Source organism: Belonocnema kinseyi, chromosome 9, assembly GCF_010883055.1.
Source record: "Belonocnema kinseyi isolate 2016_QV_RU_SX_M_011 chromosome 9, B_treatae_v1, whole genome shotgun sequence".
NCBI classification, from domain to species: domain Eukaryota; kingdom Metazoa; phylum Arthropoda; class Insecta; order Hymenoptera; family Cynipidae; genus Belonocnema; species Belonocnema kinseyi.
The window spans coordinates 69,384,925-69,398,068 of record NC_046665.1 but is presented as its reverse complement, the minus strand read 5'-3'; the positions used below and the strand labels follow the sequence as shown (position 1 = coordinate 69,398,068).

Genomic DNA, 13,144 nt, shown 5'->3' with positions numbered 1-13,144 from the left:
AATATTTCGAATTTTAAGAAAACTTTTCGTAAATGGTGTAATATTTGGAAAATTGGCATTGTAAAATAAATTTAATATTTTAGATTCTGTATTCATCCTGAAAATATTTTACTGCTTTAAAAATATTAAAAAAGTAGAACATTTTTTATCGGATCATATCATATCTTAAAGGTGTTAAATAATGTTTTTAATATTTATATGATCTAAAAACTATTTTATTACTTTACAAATACTTAAAAAATAAATGTAAAATAGTAACATGTTTAAGATAATAAAATATTTTACTTTTAATACACATAAAATATTCAATGCAGCATTTTCAAGATTTAAAAGGTGAATCAACATAGTGAAATTATCAGCAAGCGACTAACAGCAACTTATTAGTAAATAAATGGCTGTTAATATAATAGGCATATAATAGCGTAAATTAATCTCGAGAATTTTTTTTTTTTTTCTCTTTGTATGTCCGGGGTGCCTCTTTTTTGAGAAACTGCGCTAGCTTCAATTTGTGCTCGAGTTTTGGCTAGTTAATCGAACATATTAATTCTCAGTGCTACCTACTTAAAAATATAGACATTCATACTCTTGTAAATTACCTGCCTCTCTAGCTATATCTAAAAATTCAAAAAAAGCAATTACCCCAACAGACTCAACCAAATTTGCTCCGCAATTCTCATTCTTACCGTCCCGGTGCAAAGCACAAACCTAACCCTAGGGATTTCGTCCCTTAACTTATCCTGCATCTGAGCTTAAGCCACGTTAGGGCATATTTCACACATAAATGCTGAAATCGTACACCGTTTATTTATAATATTGTTAAGAATTTAACTACTAGAATTGTAAAGAATGGGACAAATTATTTAAATGTTATTGGAAATGGTTGTCTACCATTTTGCCACCTGGTGCCGAAAATTGGAACTAAAAAGAGTAGGTACAATTTTAAAGATGTATTTTGATTTTTGCATAGAGATTTTTTTTACGATTTTGTTTGTAAAGTATAAAACAATGATTGAATACTAAAAACCACTTGTCATCAAAAGCAGATAGTTTTAGATAGAATTTCCATCTTATACACTGAACAAACACATTTTTTTCAAATAGGTTTAAAAAAAAACACAATTATTTCACTAGTTCATGGAAGTTTCAATGCATTGTAAGCTTAAATAAACTTTAATTAATGTATGTAGCAAAAACTTTTATCCAAATAATGTATAATGTATAATAATCAGTTTTTGAAATAGTAAATATTTCATGTATAAATTAATAAAAATTTACTTTTAGTTCATTTTTGCTTAAAAATAAGTCCATTTAAAGTAGTCCGGCTACTGGAAAAGCTAGTCAAAGCTATGTCGATTATTTTTTTGTGAAATTTGGAATTAAATACAGAATTTGGCCAGCATAGCAATTATTAATAAATTGGATATTAAATTTATATGCAGAATGATATAAATAAAATGGTTTTTAAATAATAATAAAATGTAAATTTATATATTGATTGTACTCGATCCGAGTAAAAGTCTTTTTTCACGCTCAGCAGTTGGTAGCATAACCATATGTCGATAAAGTAACCTTAACCTACAAATACACAGGCAACAACATCATTATTTGAAATTTCGCGCACTTCCCGATTCCAGCAGAAGCTGTTTGCCAACTCTTTAGTCAAAGCCACGCCGTTCTCGTCATATTTTACCTGGGCATATTTTGCTCAAATTAAGCTCAAATACCCTCGAACCAAGTACACATGAGCAGTAATTCAAATTTTAAATTATATTTTCTGTCTACAGTTTTCCTAACAATATTCAACGTGTTTTAAAGCCAAAATTAACCATTTTTGGATTCCGTGAAAGATCTTTCCATAAGATCCCTTTAAGTTGATAATCTTTTGGAAATCACAATAAATAATACAATAATTTTTTTTTGTTAGAAAAAGATTTCTGTCAAAAAATGTGTTTTTTCACTGTGTAATATGTAAATTTCATCTAAAGCCCTTTGCTTCTGATAGACTTACTTTTATTATAAAATAAATACTTTAAAGTCCACAAAGAAGCCGTTAAAACACTTTTATGCACAAATTAAAATGCTTCTTTTAAATTGTACCTATTCTTTCTATTTCGAAATTTTTGTCAACAGGTGGCGTATCACAGTTTAACCATTCCCAATAGGGCTAAGTCTACTGACTTTTGTCTGAAAATTGTTGCGGACATATTTTTTAAAGTTTAAATTTTAAATACATAGTGAATAGTAGTTCATTTAGAGTTAATTTAGCATTATGTAGTGGATTTTAACTTTTTTTTGTGAAAAAACTACTTTACGTAAATGTTAAAACTTACTATGAGTAATTTTGGTACCATTTTGCATCAATATTTACCATCATTTTATCAATAATTACTTTCTGCGTAATGTAAATCGCTTTGTCAGTTTGCAGATTTTCGAAAAAAGCTCTTTTTAGAAATTAGAAACTTTTTACTGGTACCTTAGAAAAATACGAAGTTTGGTAGTTAACTAAATTCTACTATGACTTACTCACTTCGTACGTTTGGGAAAAATGTTGTGCTTCTTTTATAATATAATTAAATTCCAAGTTCCGTGGTACGAAGGTTATTTTCTAATAGTTTACGATGTGAACTGAGGTCAATAGAAAAATCATTTTCGAATACAAAATTCCAAAATATAAAATTAATTCGGAAATAATAATTTCTCTGCTAATCTCAGTTCATATCTTAAACTATTAGAAAATAACCTTCATACTACGAGATTTTAAACTTACCAAGAGAACCTATTCCTTCGGAATTTTTTCTTGGGTTAATACTCCTCCTAGTAATAGGTCATTACCAAACTATTAGTAATACGCTAAAGTCATACGATGCGCTTTTCAACCATTCAAGAGAAAAACTTCTCTAAAGAATCCACTATAATTACAGAGACCGCGATGCAAGTCTTTCAACTTCCGGTTAGAACAAGTTGTAGTGCTCCGAATTTGTGGCTAGAAAGTTACAGCTCGATTCCTGCTGCTCCCATTTTTTCCAATTTATTCTCTCATTCAAATTTTTTATTGCAGTTGATTGTTGAATTTATTTAAATCAAGCCAAAATATTAATTTTTAACCTTTTTTTAATTTATATTTTGGTTATAATTGTTTTCGTATCAGATAAAAATAAATTATATAAAAATAGTACAATAACAATAAGATTAGAGTAATGGGTACTGTGTTTTAACAAAAAATTGCATAAGTAATTAGAATTTTTTAAGAATGTTTTTTCGCAAATATACAAATTTACAAAGGTATTTATTTCCATTATGAAGAAAACAACTTATCGATAAATTTATGGTAATTTTTTATGCACAATGGTAGCAAAATAACCAAAATAACGCCAAACGTTTCAGGCTAAAATAAGTGGACTTACCCTATCAGTATTTTAAACTGAAAGAGTGATTCAAATTAAAAATGGATAAAAAGCTCCCACAAATCCAGAAAAAATAGGCACACATACAAAGTACACACAACACACATTTGATAGATTTTGCGCCTGATTAAAGTAAAACAACATCCTCAGCTAAAAATGATAAGTGTTTTTTTTTAACGGGCTAAAATGCAAGAAAGTTTTTTCGTTTTCCATTTTAAATCTACTTTATATTTTAAAAAAGAATATAAATTTTAATTCAATTATTTTAGGTAAAAAAAAATTAAAAATAGTATTATAAATAATTGCAAATTGGATAATTTTGTACAGAAGCTATAATAATAATTGAAAGAAAAAAAATCCTTGCAGTTTTTCCGCGTTGAAGGTAAAGTTCGACTATAAGAAGTTTAAAAATTATGGGAAAAATCTTTTAAACCTTCAATGCGTAGAGCAGAAAATGTAAAAAATTAAAAAGTTGATCGCGCACCAAGAAAAGACTAATGTTGAGCTATAAAATAGAAATGGTGAAAATCCGTCGTTCATTAAGACAATAAACCTTAATTAACGGTCACTATGTTGATCACAAATATAAATTACAACTTTCGTCCGTGCCGGTCTTTGGACCATTCATCCTGTAATTTAGCCAGAAAAAACAGTTTACCTGCTTCCTCCTTCCACGTTGCCCGAGAATCTTGGAGGTCTTGATAATCCCAAAATTGCACTAACACTTTTTAAAATCAGGCATTTTGGAAGAAAATAATTTGAAATGAAAATTTAAAATAGTTCTCGCGACAAAAATAAAACGTCTGGAAAAAATAGTTTTCTATGATTTTTAATAAATTACTTATTATGTAATTCCAAATAAAAAACATTATTTTTAATGAAAAAAATTTTTAACTTTCGGAAACCATTTATTTTAAGATTTTTTTTTTGCAATTAAATGTTTTCTTACTATCGTTTCTTACTAATTTTAAAAAATGGTTGAATTTTAATAAGTCGTGACTTATTTTTTTGCAAAAAGCATTCTCCATAATTCTATTGTTTCAATTTTTAAAAGTTCGAAGGGTATTTACTTATTTTCAAATGTGGAAACAGTAATGGGGAATGTTTCGCTTCGAAAAAAGGCCACAATTTATTCAAATTCAACCATTTTTATAAATTGATAAGAAACGACAGAAAGAAAAATTCAATTATAAAAATTAAAATTTTATTGGGAAAATTTTTGGCTTCATTTGTTCTTAATATAGAACACTGTACCTGCAACAGAAAAAGAAAATGCGATTAATAGATAATATAAAAACAGAGTAAAAACATAGATATCCCCATTCCGAAATTCGCTGACTTTATCTGGCCAGTTTTTTATTTTCTCTTTTGTTCTAAATTTTGCTTTTAGATGTAAAATAACTCTATACCTACAAGATCAATAATGCTAATGCAAACAATCTTAAGAGCCACGTAAAATACATTCATTTTTAAGCAAATAGTTGAATTCTTAATTAAAAAAAAAACTTGAATCTAGAAAAAAAGGAATTTTCAACAAAGTAATTTTATTTTTCACCAAAGTGATGAATATTCGATAACAAAAAAAAATTCTCAATGGAAAAAGTAATATTTGATATTTCCACCAATAAATATTTTAATTTTCAATCAAAAACAGTTGAACTTCCAACTAAAATAGGTACATTTTTATCTTAAAATATAATATATAGTTCATATTTCAGTAAAAAGACGGCAATGTTTATGGTTACAAAATTTTCTGTAACGTTAGCTCTGAACGAGTTGGGAAAGTGATGAGAGTTACGAAAAATTCCATAATATTAGCCCTGAGCGAAATGGAAATGTGGTTAGAGTTACGGAAAATTCCGTAATCGTAGACAGTGCGAAAAAACTAACTTTTTACCAAATAAAATAAATTTGTAGCGATATAGTTAACTTTTTTACCAAACAGTTGAATTTTTAACGAATATAATACATTTTCAACCGAACGTAAATAAGTTTAATTTTCATAAAAATACATAATTTTCATAAACTGTTAAATTTTGAAAAAAATCAACAATTTAAAATACAATAATTCAATTTTCAGTTTAAAAAATTACTTGAAACCAAATAAATTTTCAACGAAATGGCTGAATTTTCAAGCAGATGAATTTTGAACGAAAAAAATAGTTTAATCGTCCACCAAAATAGACTATTTTTCAATAAAATATAATTACTTTTTAACAAAATTATTGAATTATTTATCAAAATAACCAGATTAACCCAGAAAAAGAAATGCAATAATAATAATAATAATAATAATTTATCTGAAGTAAATTTGCATAATTTTAACGGGAAAAAAACTAACAAGCGATTTTATTCATATTCATGTACTCCAAGAATGGTTCGTCCATTGTCTGCGATTTTCATCAACTTCCTAATTCTAACCTATATCTTAAAATCGATCAATTTTTGCTTAAAATAATAAAAAGAATTACTTAATTTACACTTAAAAAATTTTCGCAATAGAAAACCACGATCGACGTCCACAATAAGACGCAAATCCGTTGCAGATGATTGTTCGTAGCCCAAATTCATAGAATCCAATTTCCCGCCCGAATAACACCACGAAATCACCAAATGAATGCGTTTGGTTATTTTTACTCGCGAAAAAATACGTGACAAGAGAAAAAATATGTTTTAGAGTTACCGTAGTATCGAATTTACCACTTACAACCCGCAACCAACACCATTTTTGAGCTTAAAACACTAAATGAAATTGTGAATTTTCACGGTAACCGTAACGGACAAGTGAGACGCTTAACCTCTGAACTTGAATACCAAAAATTGCGACAAATTCACTATGACTTTTCAAAATGTTAATAAAATATTAATAGCTAATTATGGCCGGATCTAAATCTAATCAAAGTTTGAATTAAAACCGACGAAAAATGTTATTTTTCGGTCTCAAATAACGCAGCTCGACGCGGAGGTTTACATTCCGGGAGAGGAGGCGATTGACTGGTTTAGACAAGCCGGTCAATTCGCAGAATTGAAATGATAGAAATTCAAACATGAATTTTCAATTTGCGATTATTTAAATTTCTCTACATATTTTCACATGACATTTGAAGTTTGGAACAGAGAAATGACCAAGAATGCTCAAAATATGAGTTATGAAGACTCAGTAGCCGAAAAAATTAACAAAATTGAAAAATTCTTAATAACGAATTTGGAGAAATTTAGAGCGCATGCGCGGCATATCGATATTCTCCGCGGGAATAAATCTCGATCATTTCGAGAATTTGAATTGTAAACATGCTTTCAATGATAAATTAATTGTTCTTTAAATATAGAATTGAATAAATATATAAACTAAGTTAATTTGAAAATTATTTTAAAAAAAAACTAACTTACGTGTATTTTCTTAGGTGTTTAATACTGTTCTCTGGCGGGAAAATTTGAGAATTTGAATTTTAAACTTCCAAATTTAAACTATATCTTTTTATTGGCCGTCCATAAACTACGTTACCAATTTAAGGGGAGGGGCAGACAGTATTGATGGTGGAGGGTGGAAGATAATAATAACTTAGTACGTTCAAAAATCACTTTCGTATTTCAGGCTTCACAATTTTTCCACTATTCTCTTATTTTTTACTTTTTTTTAAAAAGAATTTCTATTTTTCCTGTTTCGAGAAACTTCCCATTTTGTCCGTTTTTTCATTTTCTCGCTTAAATTCAAATTGAATTCATAGAACCCAGTAAGAAAAGCCAATTTTTTTCGTAAAAAGTTACTTCTTTTTTATATATTAAATGTTTGGATTGGAATTCATCTCTTTTTGTTAAAAATTCTACTGTATGGTGGAAACTTGAATTCTTTTGATGAATATTCAACTATTTTGCTAAAAAGTTATCTTTTTTGGGCAAAAGATCAATTACGTGGTTAAAAGTTGGACTACCTTTTAAACATTTTTTTTGTTGAAAATTCATTTCTTTGGTTGGAAATTGAAATATGTATTTTGTTGAAAATTAAAATTTTGTGACTGAAAATGTATCTATTACATTTTTCATTAAAGATGTATAGTTTTTTATTGAAAATTGATCTTTTCTAGTTGAAAATTAATTACTTTGTTGAGAAATTCTTTTTTGTTGTTGTTGAAATATGAACTATTATACATGTCGTTGAGAATTCGTCTTTTTATGGTTAAAAATTCAACTACTTGGCAGAAAATTAAACTATTTGGGAAAGTTCACTTTTTTATGAAAATTCATATTTTCGGGTTGAAAAATTGATTTGTTTCGCAGAAATTTGTCCTTTAGCTTTTAAAATCAATATCTTTCAGTAAAAGTAAAAATTTGTGTAGAAAATTCAAGAGTGTGAACGAAAACTGATATATTTTTGTGGAAAATTCGCCTTTTTTAGTAGATAATGAATCTTCTCGGTCGAAAATTAATCTTTTTGTTTAAGAATTAAACTATGTGTTTAAAAATGTACTGTTTTATTTTTGGTTTAAAATGTAACATTAATGTCTTAAAATTTTAACATTTGACGGAGGATTGAACTATTTGGTTCAAAATGCGTTTTTATTTCGTAGAATTCAACTGTTTGAAACTTCGTTTTTTTTTCTTTTTAAAAAATAATTTTTTAAATTGAAAATTAGTTATTCCATTTTTTGTTGTAAAATCCTGTTTTTGTTAACAATGTTTTTTTTTGGTAAAAAATTAATCTCCTTGATCGAAAATTCAACGGTTTTTTTTAAAGCTATTTATTTTGTTTGAAAATATAACTATTTTTATAGTAATATTTATTAGTCGAAAATTCATCCTTTTGTATTGAAAATTCATTTTTAATGGTTGAAAATGTAACTATTTGGTTGAAAGTGGATCTGTTTTTGGTTGAATTCGAATCTTTTATGTTTGAAATGTTAACCATTTGATTAAAAATGCATCTTTGTAGATTTAGAATTCAACTACTTTATTAAAACCATCTTTTTTTTATCGAAAATTCAACTATTTTGTTGAAATCATCCTCACTGATATTTTTTCTTGAAAATTCAACTGTCTTTGAAAAAATGTGTCTATTTGACTCAAAAATTTAACTTTTTCATTAAAAGTTTAATTATTTCGTTGTTAATCAAAAAATTAATTGTTAATAAAAAGAATTAATTACTGAGGGTCAAAAATAGCCCAAAATCGGTAATGTACTTTATGGAAGCACCCTTGTAAACGTTGATATTGAACATAATTATTCTATTAATCTATGAATTATTGTGTTCTTTTTTCAGGATAGCATAGCTGAATGTCAGAGGGACATGGTTGAAGTGGGTGATGGAGATGGTGAAGGAGACACAGGAGTTGAATCTATACTTGGAACAATTAGAACAGTGGATGAGGCTCAGTACTTACTTGAAAAAATGCTTGCCTTTACGGTGGAGCAAAGTTACGTGGCGGCTCAAAAGCAACTCGAAGTTCGAGATATGGAATCGAGACTTAATCAGGTGGCTCAAGAAAGCGATGTGCAGCATCAACTGCTGGAACACGTTCTCAGGGATAGGGATCTTCTTACACTAACAAATATTGACAATACTGCGCCAGCTTACAGTCCTGCAAGCTCGCGAAGCTCTTCGCCCGATACGTAAATATTTTCTATTATTTATATTTTATTTATTTAAAAAGGTCCATTAATTAGTTAATCAATATATAACAAATATATCAATTATTTTCACTATAAATGAGATTTTCAGATATTTTAAAGGACTACAAAGTATTTCAAATAATCACAAAATTTGTATGGCATTTAACGAGATTTCCACATTTTTTTATGGATTTAATCGGAACTCAAGGAATTTTTTAATATACATTCAGAGAGAATCTCAACATTTTCAAAGGATTGTGCGAGATTTTAAGGAATTTAGAGGGGTTTATTCAGATTTTCAGAGATTTTACTAGATTTCACTAGATTTAAAATCACGGTATTTCAAAGGATTTTAAAGGATTTCATTTGATATCAAAGTATTTTCCAGAATCTTGAAGAATATAAGGATATTTTAATGGGGTTTCGAACATTTGAATCGATTAAAAGAGATTTCATAAGGTTTTAAGCGATTTTAAGAGATTTTGAAACATTTGAATATAAGACTCAGGATTTCAAAGGATTTCATGTGATGTCAAAATATTTTCAAGAATTTTGAGGGATATAAGGAGATTTCGAAGATCCCGGTAGATTTAAAGGGATTTATAGAATTTTAAAAGGTTTCAGGTGATTTCAAAAGGTTTGCAAAGATTTGAAAGGGTTTGAGGGGCCTCAATGGATTTAAAAATATTGTCATGGTTCTTAATATATTGTTAGGGAGTTCAAGAGATTTAAAAAGATTCCCGCGGATTTGAAAGATTTAAATTGATTTTTAAGGGATTTCAAACGTTTTAAGGCATCTCGTAATATTTGACAATATTTCATGAAATTTAAAAGATTTTAACCGATTTTTTAGAGATTTTAAAGGATTTCTACATATTTTAAAAGGCTATATGTGATTATTGTGTGACTTTGAATATTGCATTCGATTTGAAGGATTTTTAGAGTTATAAATGATTCTAAGGGATTTTAATGATATTTTGAAGATTGGTACAGATTTTAAAGGATTTTAAGAGTTTTTAAATGAATCCAATTTATACCACCGGATTTTAGAGGATGTCATAAGATTTCAAAGGATTTAAAAATATTATAAAGGATTAGGAGAGAACAAAGTAATTCACGAGAATTTAAAGAATTTAAAAGAATTTCATGTGATACTGAATAATTTTCCCGCACTCTGAAGAATATTACGGATTTTAATAAGATTTTGAAGATTTAAATAAAATTTAAGAGATTTATACAATTTTTTAAAGAATTAACGTGATTTCAAAGAATTGCAAATTTTTCAGGGATTCCACGATATTTTCTAAAAAAGGAGAGAATTATTTAATTTATATTCACTGAACAGACTATGATATTGTCGATTAATTTCCATTACCGCCTTAATTTTTATAAACAGATTGATAAAGAAAATCTATTTTGTTCTATTTTAAAACCTAGAAACATTTTTTATCTCGAGTTTCTTGTGGAACTGTGTTAAATTAATATTTCATTACAAAGAAACACTGGAAGATTACAATTTTATTGTTATAAATAATTATAACAAACAAATTCTTTAATTAGGTGCTTCCAGATACAGAAAATGCGTTTCTTTAGCAGAACCATTTATTTTACCATTATGAATAATATTTCAACGGTATTCACTCACGCAAAATAGAATGTTTCATTATTATAAATAATTTTGATGAACAAATTCATTTTATAGGCGCTTTTAGGTACAGAAAATGCGTTTTTTTTTTACAGAATCGTTAATTTTACCATGGAGAATAATATTTCAACGGGATATAGTAATGGTCAAAAACACTTTTTATTGTAATAAACAACAATTCTGATCAATTAATTCGTTAAAAAGGCACTTTCAGCTACAGAAAATGCGTTTCTTTATCAGAATCCTTTATATTAGCGTCTAAAATAATATCTCAACGAAATTTATTCACGTTAAATAATATTTTTTATTGTTATAAACAATTCTGATAAATAATTTTATTTAATGGGTGCTTTCTTAGGTACAGAAAATGCTTTTTTTTAGCAGAATCGTTTATTTTACCCTCCAGAATAATATTTCCACGGGATTTATTAACACTCAACAACATTTATCATTGTTATCAGTGTCATCGATTCTAAAGCTCAAGATTTGTTCATTGAAGATCATTGAGGTTAAAATAAATAATTCTGCTAAAAAAGGAGAATTTTTTTCTTAAACGCGTTCATTTCATGAATTAGTTTCTAATAATTATTTATAACGATGTAAAATGTTGTTGAATTTCAATCTATCTAGTAGAAGTATTATTTGGGGCAAAATAAACGATTGCGCTGAAAAAGCGAATTTTCTATACCCAGAAGCACTTTTTGCATTAATTTGTTTATAATGATTGTTTATAGCAATGAAAATTGTAATCTTCCAGTATTTAATTGTATTGAGACATTTCTTTTACATGATTCCACAGGAAGAATAAAAATAAAAAATGCTTCCAGGCTTCAAAATACAACAAAAAATATTCTTTTGTTATAAATTTGTTTATAGCAATTAAGGATGTAACAGAACTTCATCCACAATGTAATAATCTGTTAAGCGAAAATTTATTAATTCTATACCTCTTTGAAAAATAGCAATGCATGAGGCAAAGCAGGTAGCACAAATATAAAAAATTATGGTTCATTTGACACTTTCTAACGAGAATAACAAATTAGGAAAATTTTATTTTCAATAACCGGCTCCATAAAGTTCTTCAGAATTCTAATTATCTTTCATTAAGCAAACATGTAGTGAAATCTGCTAAGAACTGCATTTCACTATATCTCTGCACTGTCAGTCCTCCGGCAAACGAAAGGTCCTGCTGGGATAAAATTCCAGCGGAGTTGAATAGTGTTCCTTTTTCCACAGATAATTTTATGTAATGGCTTTCTTTATTATTCAATATTTTTTATACTTCTTAGGGAAAATTGCAATCTACTAATAACCGGAGGAGAGGAAAAGCAGAAAAACAATAAAGTTCGTCGAAGGACGACGCAAGCTCAGGAACTTTTGTATGGAATGAACGCCAGCACTGATAGTCAAAAGTCAGATGATCAAAATCAAAATCATAATCATCCTTTGACCAGAGTTCCTAGTGCTCCAGGAAGTCTCAAGTAAGTCAAAAAAATGTAAATAAATTATTGCATGTTTTTTTAAATTTATATTTGGCTATTTTCTAATTATAGATTAATTTTTCCGACATTTACATCGGAAAATTTCAGTGGTTCTGTTCCGTGATTATGAGGCGGTAAATGTCGGTAATAGAAACTTTAATTAGGCTTGGAAAAAATTTCTTTACTTCTTCAAAAAATACTTACACTGATTCTCCTCCTTTCCAATAATATCCTCCTGTTTATAACAAATGTATACAGGGATCACAGTCTGTACCCTTTTTGTCTAATCCACCTTTTCCCTTAAATTTGGAAAATCATCTAAGAAACATGAAATCAAGAATTTTGCCCTTTTTGGGTTTTTTACAAGTTTTTGTTTAACTTTTTAAGAATCATAAACTTAAATTCGAAGCATTAGAAAATAAGACGCTTTAAAAGAGATTTTTTTATGATATCATTTTTTAATAATTTCTGAACGATTTATTTGTTAATTTTGTAGAATAGAAGGGCATTGTCGACAGCGAAGACATCGCTATTGATTAAATCGAGAAACTAAACCCCGAAATACGAATAAATTTGGTAGTTTCATATCAAAAACATTTTCACAGGCCAAAATGCTCTAAAAACAGGTGAATTAAGTACGTCTTTCACGAAAATAGTTGAATACATTCTTTTAAATCAAATTAATCTAGGTACTTAAATTATATTTCTAACCCAATATGAAGCTAAATTTTCATTTCTCATTTCATTTTCATTTCATTTTTAATCACTAATAGTTAAACTCAACCAAAATGTACGATTTTTCTGTTACCAGTTGAATTTTCAACCCAAAAATATGATTTTTCTACCAAATTCATAAATTTTAAATCCAAAAAGACGAATTTTGTACAGAACAGTTTAATTTTTTAAACGAAAATGTGAATTTTCAACAAGAAAAGTTCATTTTTAACAATAAAATAGGAATTTTCAACGAAACAATTAAATTTTTAGCAAAGAAAAAAAGCATTTT

At 27.7% G+C, this 13,144-nt stretch overlaps 1 protein-coding gene across 1 annotated transcript in view; it reads left to right on the top strand.

Moving 5' to 3' along the window:
* Positions 1 to 13,144, top strand: part of LOC117180589 (kinesin-like protein KIF21A) — a 58,001-nt gene that overhangs the window by 20,046 nt on the left and 24,811 nt on the right. The window contains exons 8-9 of the mRNA XM_033373082.1: positions 8,663 to 9,012; positions 11,947 to 12,138. Coding sequence (XP_033228973.1) covers positions 8,663 to 9,012; positions 11,947 to 12,138 — 542 coding nt within the window. The remainder of the gene's footprint in view (positions 1 to 8,662; positions 9,013 to 11,946; positions 12,139 to 13,144) is intronic.